Consider the following 16155-nt stretch of genomic DNA (forward strand, 5'->3'; position numbering starts at 1 on the left):
GAATATTAAATTTAGGAATTTAACTTTTACTCTTCCTAATTAGAAGTTTCTGCTTAACTGGCCCACTTCTTACATAATTTTATATAATTTTACTATTTTTTGTATTGGGGATTGAACTCAGGGTCATTCTATCTCCTACCTCTACCTCCAGCCTTTTTATTTTGTATTTCAAAACAGAATCTCACCTAGTTGCTGAGGTTGGCCTCAAGCCTGAGATCCTCCTGTCTCAGCCTCTCGAGTACTGGAATTTCAGGCATGTACCACTCCACCTGGCAAATTTGACCCAATTTTGTTACTCATTTGAAGAAACAGACTTCCAATGTAGATTTCTAAATAACTTCAACAAAAATTGCCTATTAGAAACATGCTAAATACCTCCATCTACTGTTAGGACCAGGAACTAATTTATACTAGTTTATAGCCTACATTTTAAAGATGAACGGTCATAAATTTAGGAAATACTTTTGTCTAGCTCCAATGGTACAATTCTTTCAGAGGCTCTAAATAAATATTTTATTTAAAAGACACAACTTTTTTCCTGAAGAATATTGAGCCTGCCTGGATTAGCTCATGAATGCAGAAAGTGACTTCCTTTCTGAAGAGCTCACAATAATTAATATAATACAAAGTACACTTTAAGTTTAGAAAAGGAGAGACATTTCATAATAGCATAAATTTTAACTCACAAGAAAGAACAATTCTAAAAATTATACACTTAGTAATAAGTAGCCTTAAATTATAAAAAAGGAAATTTCATAAAATAAAAGGAGAAATGAATAAATCCACAGTTAAGAAGAATTTTTTTTGGTGGTACTGGGGTTCCTGGAAACCCTTCTACCTCCAGGCTACACTCCCAGACCTATTTCATATTTTTATTTTGAACCTGTGTGATCCTCTTGTCTCCGCCTCCCAAGCATGGGGATTACAAGCGAGCGCCACCATCCCCGGCAAGAAGAAATATTTTAACCACAGCTTTTTCAGGAAATGATCAAATAAGCAGACAAAATATTGCTAAGCATATACAATACTGGAGAACAATTATCAAACTTAATTTAATTGACATATATAGGACATTGCACCTTTAAACTACAGAATAGAATTTCTTTCTTTGTAAGGATACATAAATTACTTATAAGTTTACATGCACTAAGTGAACATAAAAAAAAATCGACAGAAGTCAGAGTTGAAATAATACCACAAATATTCTCTGATCAAAGTGAAGTTAATCTAAAAATCAGTATACACTATAATTGATCTAGAAATCAATATACACTGATACAAACCATAAATAGATCATATATTTGAAATTTAGGAAATACATTTCTAAATAATACATGAATCATATAAATAAAATACAACAAAATGGTATCAATAAAATGGCTATGAAAATATAGCATGTTCAAATTTGTGAACTGAAGTTAGAGCCATGCTCAGAAGTAAATTTATACCTTTAAATGCAAAGAGAAGAGAGGCTAAAAACTCGATAAAAATAAGCTGTACAAAGGGTAAGTTTCTAGTGGGGGGAGGGAGGGAGGAAGAGAGAGAGAGAGAAAGAGAGAGAGGGAGGGAGGGAGAGAGAGAGAGAGAGAGAGAGAGAGAGAGAGAGAGAGAGAGAGAGAGAGAGAGAGAGAGAGAGGCTTTTCCATCAAGCTAATCAGCATGAACCAAGTATCAAGTACAGTACAGTTAGTCTGGGCTGATTCACGAGATTCTAAGACATAAGATTAGAATACAGTGGGTCCCACAAATGATGTTTCATTTAACTTATTAACTTAAGGAATGGGTAAACCCTGAAGAATTGAAAGTCAGTGAGTGAAATGCTGAGAGCTCTACTTCAAAACCATATCACCAATCTTGGCATGGTTGCTCACACATGCAATCCTACTACTTGGGAAGGCAAGACAGGAGGATCCCAGGTTCGAGGCCAGCTTCAGCAATTTTGTGAAATTGCCCCCCCCAAAGAAAACCCCAAAAAACCTTATCACTAAAAAAAGTATTCAGGATTAAGTGTATTCTCCCTCATAATACTCATCACTCTCTCTTTATTGTAAATGACATAGGATAGAAATAATAAATAGGTACAAAGGAGATAGAAAGGGGAAGAAAAATTTAACTTTTATATAAGAGCCTGGTTTTAAAGTTCTTCAACCTTTTAAACCAGTTTTTCCCCAGACCTGTCTCTCCTAAATTTCTAGGAAATCTGTAGTTCCTAGTGTTAACAACAATAACCAAAAAAACTTATAATTGTCCCATGCATTGTTAAGAAGTCAGATATAATATCTTGAGAAATCTATAATTTAGAGGACTCTCCATTGTATCTGTTGATCAGTTAATGGAGACCTCGATCCGCCTGAGGACCCTCTAGGATGAGCAGACTGACCACCAGAAACTGCCGTGAGACTACCAGACGAAGGTCACCCTCACATAGCTTTCCATCCCTACAGTTATGTTTCCTTTACAAGAAGAGCCATAACCCTCCCCCAAATGTGCCTCCCTCTTGAGATAGCCTTTATTCTCCCTTGGATGTGTATTTCCTACTTTCTGAAATAAATCTCTGTCTATCTCTCTGACTGATGCATACTAAGATCTTTTCTGTCACATAAGCCACGTTCCTTGCCAGCCCTGAGGTAGGTTTCCCTTAGGGGAACTCCTTGGTCCCCTCATGGAATCAACCTTTTCCCCATGACATGATGACTTCTGTAATATCATTCTTCTGAGATGACCTTCTGTAGGGTCTATACTATAGAGGCCAGTAAATGCATGTATCTTTTCATTTCCTAAGATACCCTAGAATAGTGCTTATAAGATGGAAGATGTCCCCAACATATCTGTGCACTAATAATAAAGGATGAAAAAAGAAAAGAAAGTTGTTGTAATAGTTGAGTTCTTTCTTGAATTGATATAGTAGTAGGCCATAGGAATACAGGTGTCCAGAAGGCAGAGGGTCTTGAAATATTTGTATAACTTCTCAGACTAGTGTCCCTCTTCATCTTATTTTCATTAACCATGATACTTCATTCATTTATTGTTTCATTCCCTCAACAACGTTGCATTGAGGACCCACCCAGGTATACTCCTGCCCTTGTACTCTTGAAGGTACAGACATGGATAAAACAAAGTGCCTACCAGAGTGGGGCATACTTTTTTTTTTTTTTTTTGCAGTACTGGGGATGGAACCCAGGGGTGTTCTACCTCCAAGCTACACCTCCAGCCCTATTTTTTATTCTTTACTTTAAAATAGGCTCTCACCGAGTTGCAAAGGGCAACTAGATAGTTGAGGCTCCGTGAACCTGGATCCTCCTGTCTCAGCCTCCCAAATGCTGGGATTACGAGTATGCACCCCCACGCCTGGCTTGAAGCATACATTCTAATTGACAACTCAGACATTAAATACATATGTATAGGACAGGTAGCAGTAAGTACCTTGGAGAACTATAAAGCAGGGAAAGACAGTGTCAGGGTATAAGCATAAATGCCAAATCTGAGAAATGGCCATGAAGACAGGATGACTGGAGCAGAGAGGAAGAGAGAATGGTCATCGAAGAGACATAATGGACCTGGAACTAAAAAGCCACTGAAGCTGAGGACTCCTAGGATCTGACTTAGGAATATAAAAGGATCACTCTAGCCATTAAGTGGAGGATGGATTGTATGTGGACAAGGGTAGATAGAGATAGACAAGCTAGGGAGCTAAGCTATAGGTCATTTTGACTGCTTGTATTCTTTTCTCATCCAATTGCATATATGGTAGCTTAGTAACACCCCTACCGTATGTCTCCTCCTCTTCTGACCTCATTATCTTCTACTTTCACAATTATAATGCTATATATATATACTCATTTAGAGACAAAAGATTTAAAAAGGTAGGGATAGAGCCTCCCATTGAGTTCATAGGTTCTATAGACAATATTTATAGTTCATAGTTCTATAGACAATATTGAATAAAGCAAAATGATAAATAGTACATTTTTTAAAATTAAACAGCTTAATTGAATATTTGGGTAACTCATAGCAATAAAGACTAAAAATTGATCATAAAATGTTTGCTTAAAAGAGTTTGATAGTTTTTTAATTAATGCACATCAGTAGACATAAATCTAATACTTTGAAATCCTTGATTTTGACTTTGTTTCAAAGAAGCAGGTGCAATTATATTATTTGTTTACTTTATTTTAACTCACAGAAAACTTATGGAGATTCGTTTTTAAAATATACCAAAATCCAAACAGGCAACAGGATCATCCAATATCAAGATATTTAACTTTTCTAATGAGAAAATTAAATTATATTTTCACATCATGGGAATACATAATTTTAGGTTCTTAAATGCAATGCCATATCATGTATAAAGTATAAATGTGCTAAAAATCAATTTTTAAAGCTGAGTAATTTTAATATTTAAGAAAAGTAATGTAATCTAACATGGGATTCCATTCCTAGAAATTATATAATTAGATTTAATGAATATAAAAAGAAATTATATTCATATTTGCCTTTACTGGTAAGAGTTCTAGAAATAAGAATTAGAGCAATGGGAATTTAAAGAGTATATGTTTAGAGTCTGACTGACTGTATTCAAAACTGACCTGTTCATTCACTAGCTCTATAAAAACTATGTTGAGCCGGGCGTGGTGGCGCACGCTTATAATCCCCACGCTTGGGAGGCTGAGACAGGAGGATCGCACGGGTTCAAACCAGCCTCAGCTGCTTAGTGAGGCTCTCAGCAACTTAGTAAGACCCTGTTTCCAAATAAAATATAAAAAAGGTCTGAGAGTATAGCCCGGAGGTAGAAAGCCTCTGAGGTTCCACCCCCAGTACCACCAAAAAAATAAAATAAAATAAAAATAAAAAATAAAAAAATAAAAACTATGTTGATATTTATTGAACAAAATCAGGAAAAAGTTCAAAGCATATAACATGGTTATAGATTATCATCACTGTATGAAAAACTCATATATTACTATATAGAGTAACAAATCATATGATAGTGAATACTCAAGAAAATCAGGATATGATTCTTTTGATTTTGATATGTGGTTTTTAACAATTTATAATTATATAGACATGATCATTATTTGTCTGCTTAGCTTCTCACTATTATTAATATGTTTCTTTGAAAAGCAAGAGGCTATAATATTTTCTTTGGTTACTACATCTCAAATCTGTTACCATGAGAAAAACCTTGATTATAGAAGAAAGCATGTCACTTTTTTCAAGCTTCATTTCTTCTATTTTATCAGGGAAAAAAAGGCCTTTCAAAAATTGACCAATGTGAGATAGTTTGAATTCATATTATCTTGGAATGGTAAAAATAATAAAGTAAAAACCAAATGCTCAGTGTTTATTCCATGCCAATCATAGCCAGACTTAATTATACTAGAAGGACTGGTTCTACAGTGATTGTAAAAATGTAAATAAGGCTTTAAAATTGACTCAGGAATTATATTTTATAAACGAAGCTTTGATTTTAATTTAAACAATTCTCTGGGGACATGATATGTATTATTCAAACTGCTCTGCTTTTGTTATAATTGAAATAGTAGTTATACTTTGGGAAGCCAAGAGACAGAAACACCTGTTTCTTATTGAATTATATCTCCTAACAATTATAGTAATTTTAAGCACCAGAATAAATTTAAAATATAAAAACAGTAGCATTTAAAATGTTAAATGATCAGATAGACAATTACTTATGGAAAAATGTGAAAAAATATAGCATAGCCTAACCTATTTTACTAGTTTTACCAGTATAGCATGTGTCATATGTCTATATCAAAAATACTTTTTACAACTGTACTGAATTTTCCCTATTTCAAAACTAATATCTAATTCTTAAAATTTAGACAGTAAGTGATAATTAAAATTTAAAAGCTGAATAACATCTGTCAATATTTTGATATGTTTTCTTCAAGTCACCTGCCCATCTAGTTAGCTGTCTTTACATACATACATACATATATATATGTATGTATATATGTATATGTATGTAAAAGTTAGGATAACATGAAACATACTTTATAACTTAGCTCTCTTATTAGTATCAGGACTCATGAAACATTAAGGTACATTTTAATTGAAAAAAAATCAAAGGACTTTTAAATATCTGTTCTCTTTTCAGAGAACGAAGTACATGCCAAGTTGAGTCATGAAGAGAAATGTCAGTGCGATCCCTGGCAGCTGCTGGCTTCCCTGGGAAGGAAGGGGCTGGTTAGGAGTATAGTAGCTCGCAAACCCCTCAGCGCCCCACAAAGTCGCTAGTGGGAACAGAACAAAGGCCTCTCGGATGCAACTAACACAGATGTGCCCAAAGGCGAACTGTCAGAAACAGTTAAGATGACAGCTACTCACAGTTCATTATTTCCTTCTCACAGGTCACTGGGTGACAAGCTGGGTCAGCATGCTTTGTTGGCTGTCCCAGTCTTTTCCCAACCCCTATTCAATTTAAATATGGTTAAAGGGCTCCTCTGGATAAACTAATGTAAACAAACACATTCCAGACACTTAAAGATGCCAGAATATGGCATTTAGTTTACCTTAGACCAAACTTGGAATTAAATGAACATGCAACTTAACTTTATTCAAGCAAAAATAATGTTAAAGTATGGCTAAAGCAAACAAGAAAATATAACCTATCATGAACTAAGAAATTTCCCTTTCTCTTTCATGAGAAAAAGAATGTTTCCATGTTACCAAAAAGGGATTAGCAGCCAGATTGTTTACCCATTATTGAAAATACAAATAAAATAAGATGATTCTGTAGGTGGAACAGCCTAGTTTGAGGTTACTGTTTAAGAGAAAGAAAGAGAGAAAATGTGTGTGTGTGTGTGTGTGTGTGTGTGTGTGTGTGTGTGTTGTTTAAGAATATAATTCAAAATGATGCACTAATCAAATGACAATAGCCAAATTGACTCATGATATAATGCACAAAAATTTTAGTAGTGATTTAATATGCCTGTTGATATGGTACCATTTTGTTTTGAAGTTAATACATAAAACTAGTAGAAAAGAGGGTAGTCTAGAGAGCCACATAGGCTTGGGTTCAAATCCTAACTCATTATGTAGCTCCTCTGAACCTCAGTTGCTGTGACTCATATGATTACCTACATTATCAGAGCATGATATTCATAAGCAAATCAACCTCTCATAATGTTATGAGAATACATACATCCTATCACCAAGTTTTATAAATATAAAGCTATACTTAATCACCAAAGCATGAAATACCTTAGACAAGCACAACAAGCTATAGCCTCATTATATAAAGGACTTTTAAAAATCTCTAATTCAAGGGCAAGCCTCTGTAAATCAGTAAGTCTAAACTATAAATATAGATAGTTGGGTGTAACAAGAAATCAAGAGTTAATAGTTTCCCTTAATATTTTCTCTTTTATTTAGTTTTCATTGAAAAATGAATATACTGACACTTTTCCTTTCTAAATTGATCTACTTTATCTAAGGATTCTCTTTCAAATACATCTAGTTAAAATAATAGTCTCCATTTGAAGGCTGAAATTTTTGAATAATTGCTAAGCCAAGAGCATGGTCGACCAGTATACGATATGCTGTCTTTAATTACTAACTGGGAAACCTTAGCCAAGTCATTTAATCTCTCTGTACAAAGTGTCATTATCAATAAAACAGAGTTGATTCCTCTGTTCTGCTTACCTCATATAATATCAGGAAATAATCACTTGAGCAGAGCACTTGAGCAGAGTAAGTGAATTTTAACTGTTATAACTCATAGGCTACTGCTATATTTATTTTAACATATTACCTACCACGACTTGCCAATCTCCAAAATTTTCCAAAATTTAGCTATTGTGCTTCTTTCCTTTCTTGGCCACATCTACGTAAGTATGTATAGTTATATCTCTCTACTTTTTATTTAATTATATATTCTTTGCTTAGATTATTTGCTCATCAATGTTTTTTAAGTTCTAAATCCTATTTCCTTTCCCAACTTCCACAACTCGTGTCCATGCATGTAACTCAGATCCATCCACATAATTCCTTTATTTTGTGCAGTGATTGTTTTCTTTAAGTGAATGATCATTGAGAAGAGCAAGATAATATCAAGTTTTCTCTCGAAGCTGAAGTCATATAATGCACTGATTCTCTCTCTCTTTTTTTTTTTTTTTTTTTTTTTGGAAACCATGTAAGGCCAACAAGGCAACCTAAGTTTCAAAGTAATCGATATGCCAAACTGTGCATCACAATGTTGTCCCCAGAATTCCTTACAAAATAAAAAGAAAGCAATTGCTATAAACATTGTATTCTACCCTTAACTCTGTTATGGAATTAAAAGAGAGGAAAAAAACTAAAGTTGCATTTACTGAGGTAAATTTTGGCACTTAAAACAAATTGTAAGGAAAGTTCACTAAGAAACATCTCCTTTATTTTAAGAAATCCCTTTTTATCTATATGCTGAAATGTTTTTGCCTATATGTTTATACCTATATGTTGAAATATTTGTCCCATGTCCTCTTCAAGTACCTGCAAAATCTTTAGTCTAATTTCTGTGTCTTTGATCTATCTTGCATTGACTCTTATACAGGGTGAGAAGGTGAGATTTATTTTCATTTTTCTACATATGGAAAACCAGTTTTGCCAAACCTTTTGTTGAAAAGGCTGTCCTTTCCAGCATATGTTTTTTGGTCTCTTCGTAAATAAATCAACTGGCTGTGTGTCTATTTGTTTTTGATCCTATATTCCCCTCCATTGGTCTATGTATATGTGTCTGTTCCTTTATTACTACAAATCTGTAGTATAGTTTGAAATCAGGTACTGTGATTCCTCCTGCATGGTTCTTATTGCTGGGAATTATCTTGGCTATTCTCGATTTTTGTTGTTTCATATGAAATTTAGGACTAATTTTTATAGATCTGTGAAGACTCACCAGGGTATTTTAATAGGGATTGCGTTGAATCTGTAGATTACTTTTGGTAAGATGCCCGTTTTGATATTTATTCTGCTGATCCAAGAGCACGAAAGCTATTTCCACCTGCTAAGACCTTCTTCAATCAATTTCTTTTTTAAGTGTTTTATAGTTTTTCTTGTAGAGTGTTTTTACCTTCTTGATTAGATTTATTCCTAGATTTTTTTTTATTTTTTTCGGTACTGAGGATTGAACCCAGGGGCTTTATACCTCTGAGCTACACCCAGCCCTATTTTTTATTCTTTATTTTGAAACAAGGTCTCATTGAATTGCAAACAGCTTCACTAAGTAGCTGAGGCTGTCCACAAACTATGATCCTCTTATCTCAGCCTTCCAAATGCTTGGATTACAAGAGTGTACCAACATGCCTGGTTATTTTGTTATTTTTTAGGTTACTGCAAGTGGAATTGTTTTCTGAACTCCTTTTCTGGATTCATGATTGGCATAGAGAAAAGTTTTTGTCTTGTTTTGTTTTGTTTTATCCAGTACTGGGGATGGAACATGAAGGGGCATTCTACCTTCAAGCTACACACCCGCCCTGTTTTTTTTATTCTTTATTCTGAAACAGGGTCTCACTGAGTTGAAAGGGTCTCTCTCCCTAAGTAGCTGAGGCGGTCTGCAAACCGCGACCCTCGGGGTCTCCACCTCCCTAATGCTGGGATTACAAATGTGCTCTACCACATCCGGCTCTGAGAAAAGCTTTTGATTTTTAGATGATTTTGTTTCCAGACACTGCTGAATTTACTAAACAGTTCTAAAAGTCACTTGTTTTATTTTGGGGTTCTTCTAAGTATAGGATCATGTCATTTACAAATAGATAATTTTCGTTCTTCATTTCCTATTTTTATTCCTTTGATTTCCTTTTCTTGCCTTATTGCTCTAGCTAGAGTCTTGAGTACTATATTGAAAAGGAATGATGATAGTGGGCATCCTTGTCTTCTTTCTGATTTTAAAGGTATTTCTCACAGTTTTCCCCCATTCAATATGATGTTGGGTGTGGGTTAATTGTATATTGCCTTTATGATGTTGAGGTAAATTCCTTCTATTCCAATTTCCTGTAGTGTTTTAACATAAATAGGTATTGGATTTTGACAAGTGCTTTTTCATCATCTATTGAGATAATCACAAGATTTTTGTCCTTAGACTCCAAAGGCACAAGAAATTGAGTATCAGTACATGGGCTTGCATTAAACTGAAGAGCTTTTGTATGGCAAGGAAAATTAAAATAACCTTAACAGAGAGCCAAAAGAATGGAAGATCTTTGCCAGCTACTCCTCCAATAGAAGACTAATACCTAGAATATACAAAGAACTCAAGAACCTTACTCCCCAAAAAACCAAATAATCTAATCAACAATAAATGGGTGAACTAAAAAGACACTTCACAAAAGAAGAAATGCATATGGCCAATAAATATATGAAAAAAATGTTCAACATCATTAGTAATCAGAGAGACGCAAATCAAGACTACCGTAAGATTTCACCTAACCCCAATTATAATAACAATAATTAAAAACACAAGTAATAACAAATTTTGGTAAAAAATATAGAGAAGTATAAACTCTGACACATTGTCCATGGGATTGAAAATTAATGGAACCACTTTGGAAGTCAGTGTGGAGGCCTACAGTGTGACACAGCTATACCAGTTTTGGGTATCTACCCAACAGAACTGAAGCCAGACTACCATAGTAACACATGTATATCTATGTTTATAGCAGCACAATTTGTAATAGCCAAACTATGAGATCAGCCTTGGTATCTATCAAAGGATGGATAGGTTAAAAAATTATAGGTTATACATACAATAGAATTCTACTAAGCCATAAAGAAGAACAAAATTATGCCATTTGCATGGAAATGGATGGAATCAGAGAATATTATGCTAAGTAAGTTTAGCCAGTAATAAAAACTGAAAGGTTGGATGTTTTCCCTCATATATGGAAGCTAGGGAGAAATTTGGGACACAGGAAGGACTCTAGACAAAGGAAGAAAAATCTTAGGGGAGTGAGGGAGTGGGGAGGAAGACTAAATAAACAGTTTAATGAACATAATGTACACATACAAATTTATCAATACTAATCAGAGTCATGAACACACAGGGAGGGTGAGGGAGTAGGGAGGGAGCTGGGGGAGGCTCACTGAGTGTTGTGTGAATGGGGGAGGCTCACTGAGTGTTGTGTGAATGAATGCCTCTAACATTCTGAACTTCATCATGATGTATGACTACAATGTACCAATGAAGAATAAATTGCTTCAGCTCCACAAAAAAGAAATAAAATCTCAAGTATATTTACCAGTCAACTCCTATTAACTAAAAGACACAAATCTAATGCATTTGTCCCCCTTATCCACAGCAAATAGACCCCACTCATTGTAGTAAATCTCATATATATTATGTTTTTGCTATAGGAATATATCTATGACAAACTTTAACTTATAATTTTAGCATAGTAAGAGATTAACATCAATAACTAATAATAAAATAGAATAATATAACAATGTATTATAAAACTTACTTAAAATTTGTAAATAATTTACTTCTGGAATTTCCAATTAAAATTTCTGGACCACAGTTGATCACGGGTAGCTGAAACTGAAACTGTGAATAAGAGAGGACTACTCTACACTCCATTAACAATTCCTTTCTAGATCTACTTGTTTTCAGAACACTTTTACAATTACTACTTGTTAAATGCTTACTACACTACTGGGAATTGAAAGACATCTCATTTAATTTAACAGTTCAGATGCTATGGTATGTTAGCTGACACTAATCACCCTTTTTCTATGGGAAGGCCCTCACTTTTTCTAATACTGTATGCCTTTCTCCCAATGTTCAGGCATCAGATAGTTTTGCCTCAGGAAGACATAATGACAGAATGCAAAATCCCATACCCCCAAAGAAAACATTTCCAAGCTGGTGAAGAGGGAACTCACAAAGAAGCAGGTGAGTTATCACAAGAGCAGATTCAACATGGGGTGAGCATGGAAACCTCATGTAGGCTTCAGAAATCTGAAGGCAGAAGTAATCCATTCCACCTTCCTGAGTAGAGACCAGGATAAGGACGAAAACCCAGAATAATGAGAGATCCAAACGTTCTCTCAGAAAGGATAGAGACAAAACAGTAGTCTAAGTCTTAAAGGACAGAGCAGCCACGGCCTCACAGAGCAGTACTGTGAGTTCTCGAGGCCCTGGTGTTCCTTGGGTTCCTGTTTGGAGGAGAAACACCAGACAAAGGCGGTCCCAAAGGGATTTATATTCTGGTGACTAAGAGGAGCAGTGAGTGTGCAGCAGTGGCCCAGCTAGGCTGCAGCCTCATTGTCTGTGGAGTGTAAGAGAGCTGAGAGCCCTGTGTGAGACTAAAAAATAAGTAGAGAAAAGAAGGCCTGAAAATTACATCTCATACCATTCAGGACACCTTCATACTATCAAATAGTAAAACATTGAACTTGTTATTTCTTTCTGTGCCTTATCAAAGTGACAAACAAAAATAATAGATTAAAGAGTCATTTTTCTATCTATTAAAAAATTCTCTCCTATTATAATCCCAGATGAAAATATATAGTTTAATAATATAAAAAGCTGTTCATTTAAATAAAAAGTTGTCAAGTGTTTTTTCTATTTTTAATATAAGTGACATATCTGTCTACAAGTAGCATATTTAAATTTAGGAATCCCTTTAAACTTTAGTAGAATAAAAATTGTACTACTCCTTTAAGAGTATTTCAGTCAACAGTAATTTTAAATAATGATAGATTAAGATTGCAGTTTATAAAGTCATTTTGTAATTTACAACATCAACCCAAAAAAATAACAATAATTAACTTCCATTTCCAATCAATTAAAGAGGATCAGAAAACTAGTTTTTGCTCTCACTTTTTTTGGGGGGGAAATGGGAATGAAACCCAGGGGCATTCTACCTCTGCGCTACACCCCAGCCCCATGTTTTTATTCTTTATTTTGAAACAGGGTCTCACTGAGTTGCAGAGGGCCTCACTAAGTAGAAGCTGAGGCTGGCCTTGAACCGTAATCCTCCTGTCTCAGCCTCCCAAATGCTGAGATTACAAGCATGCACCACCACGCCCAGCTAGTTGTTACTTTTTGATCAAGAATAATTTTCAGTTGCTTATTCAGGTAATATAAATGGTGTTGATTTGTTAAGCTATCACTTCTTGAGACCATCTATTGTGCCCTTACCCTCTGGTCCAAATAGAGACTGTTCCTCGTGGAAAGTAGAAAGGATTTTCCAGTATGGCCTTCTTAAGGACCTCTTGGTATATTCACAATTGGATATCTGCTCAGTACTATTTTTTCTTAATTATGCTATTTCAGTGTGTTTTACTGAGATTCCAGGGAAGCAATTCACCCTAATTATACATTTTAAAAATTACATACATCAATCTTTAGCAAAATTCACATAAATGCCACCTCTCTTCATCAAATATGACCCTAAAACTATGGTGCTTGAAAGCCAAAGGGCTGTTGAGATATTTTAGCAATTTTCAAGAAATCAATCTTACATGAAACTGAAGGAAAACATCGAATGTCATTGAGCAATCAAGCTAAGTTCTGTCAGTGCCCTACCTCTGAGCAGAAGCCTTAGGATGTTTCTCTTCCAGCTTCCTCATCACAGCCACTGTCAGCTGCCCTGTCTCCTCACGAGAACCTTCTGGCATTAAATGGGTGTCTGAGTGTTCTGGCAGTTGTTTCAAGCCAGGGTTGCTGGCATGTTTTTGCAGAACCTAATAAATGAAATACAGGAATAATGTTGCTAATTTCCACTGAGTGGAAATATCCAAACTATGCTAAAAATGGTTCTTCAGACTTCATACAGCACAAAATCAAGATAAAGCCTGAATATCATTCCTTATTTAATAAAATTTATATTTTGCTGACATAAATATGTGTGCACATAAATATTACATTGTGATTTAAAATAATTAGTAACATTAAGATGTGAATTCATGCTCGGATCCTGAAAACAACTTGAACATTTTTTCTCTTTTCAAAACACATTTTAGACGCCTATTTCCGTCTTGCCTTTGTCTCACCACACTGACCTCTTCTGCTAAGCTTCTGTCACATTTTTGATGAGCTGTGGTCCAGGCACCATAGTGAATGTGATACTCTGTCTGGGTCACATCCACTTGTACATTTAGCTCCTCCAGGTAGGTCAGAACAAATTGAGGGTAAGCCTGTAAGAAAGGAAAAAGTAAAATAAAATGTAGTGCCAGCCTTGTAAGTTATAACCAAAAATCTAGTCAATTGGAAAAAGGGAGTTAAAATTAGATTATAGGAAAAAGATCTGGCTATTATAGTTTGCAGTTTATTATCAGCCATCAAATGTATATGATGCATTGTCTCTGTTGGAAGAGCACTCAGTTTTACCTACAAAACACGAAAACATAGAATGAATGGAGCTCAGCTGTGTTAAGCACAAATAAGTTAGCTGAGAAGCATAGGTCAGAGACTGAAGCACAGCATATGCCTATGAGCAGAGATCGAAAGGGATAGGACACATTTGACATAGTGAGTATTAATGATAAGTTAATTTGGTTGTTATTGCTAAATAACAACCAAAACAACACATATTTTTGATACACTACACACAAATGAAGCACGTGAGGCACATGACAATCATGAGATGTTTAATTAGCCCCCCCCACTTTTGTCTCTTACTTGGGATCCTCTACCAAATAAAAGCCATCACTGCTCATCAGGACATGGGTGGAGCACCACCACTGGCCAGAGGCACTTGCCCACCATTTCTCGTGGAGCGAGTAAGTGCCACTGCCCAGGAGCCTTTGGTCTCTTGGGCCCCTCATTCAAATATCAGTTCTGGTCCTTGTAACTACATCGGCAGCAGAAAAGGTGATGAAGCACAGAGAGGGGATATGTCAGTACTGAAGAACAAGATTCAGGTAACATGGCCCTTTTGCCAACTCGCACCTTTCCTTAAATGTCTTACCTACCCAGCTCTCTTCCCATACATTTTGCTTTGCATTTTAAATTGGTTTACTAAATCGTGACCTGAGCATTTATAAATTATCTGTGAAGGTTTCTGTTCCATTCACTCTATGTATGAAGAGATTACTTATAAACTACAATTGCATCAAAGTAATTGACCACAGAATGGTATGTTTATATTTTAATCCTTACAACAGCCCTGTCAAGTGGTTACTACTATTGTGCCTATTTTAAAGATGAGGAAACAGACACTGGATAGGTAACCAATGTGCTCAGTATCAACTAGCTCATATACCAATCAGTAAGTCTAGACATGCAGCCTGAATTACACATAAAGTTCTTGTTGTATTTTTTAAAGTGTGGAACTAAAGTTCTCACAAAAATATGTGTTTAGTGTATAACTAAAAGTACTAAGGCCCTTATACTGTTCTGTGAAGAGAGATGTTGGATAACTTTAAACTTCATTAGAAAAAATATAAGTATGTATGCATACTAAAAATGTAAGTCGCTCATAACCTTAAATGCACGTTATTAAGTGTGAGAACTCAATCCAAAAAGGCTGCATATTTTATGATTCCAACTATGGGACATTCTGGAAACAGGAATACTATAGATTTATTAAAAATATTTGAGGCTGGCAGAGGTTGGGGAGATGAATACGTAGAGTATAGAAGGTTCGGGAGGCAGTTAAATGATTCAGTATGACACTCTAAAGTAGACAAATGTCATTATACATTTATCTAAACCTACAGAACACACCACACCAAGAGTGACTCCAAATGCAAACTATGAACCTTAGGTGATGATGATGTGACAGTGTAAGTTTGTCAGTTATTACAAAATTACCACTCTGTGTGATGTGCAGAGTAAGGGAGGCTGAGTGTGTGGGGACAGAAGAGGTAAAGGAACTGTCTCTATTTTAAGTTCACTTTTATTATGAACCTAAAAGTACTCTAAAAAAACATCTGATTTTTAGTCTTTTTTTCTGTGGTACTGGAGTTTCTGGAAGCCCTTCTACCTCTGGGCTACACTCCCAGACCTATTTCATATATATTTTTTTATTTGGAAACAGGGTCTCTTAAGCCAGTGTGGCTGGCTTCGAACCTGCGTGATCCTCCTGTCTCCGCCTCCCAAGCGTGGGGATTACAAGCGTGCGCCACCACACCCAGCGCTAAAGTCTGATTTTTTTAAAAAAATGAAAAGGATATCACCAAAATAATAAGTGACAAAAGAATAGATCAAACTGCATT

General features: G+C 35.3%; 1 protein-coding gene across 1 annotated transcript in view; it reads right to left on the reverse strand.

Annotated features, from left to right (window-relative positions):
- DCDC1 (doublecortin domain containing 1) overlaps nucleotides 1-16155 on the reverse strand; it is a gene marked incomplete at both ends in the record, with an annotated part of 459856 nt that overhangs the window by 180144 nt on the left and 263557 nt on the right. Inside the window, 2 exons of the mRNA XM_080690535.1 lie at nucleotides 13523-13680; nucleotides 13999-14133. Coding sequence (XP_080546661.1) covers nucleotides 13523-13680; nucleotides 13999-14133 — 293 coding nt within the window. The remainder of the gene's footprint in view (nucleotides 1-13522; nucleotides 13681-13998; nucleotides 14134-16155) is intronic.

This window comes from Muscardinus avellanarius, assembly GCF_963383645.1.
Source record: "Muscardinus avellanarius genome assembly, chromosome: 1".
In the NCBI taxonomy this organism is placed as follows: domain Eukaryota; kingdom Metazoa; phylum Chordata; class Mammalia; order Rodentia; family Gliridae; genus Muscardinus; species Muscardinus avellanarius.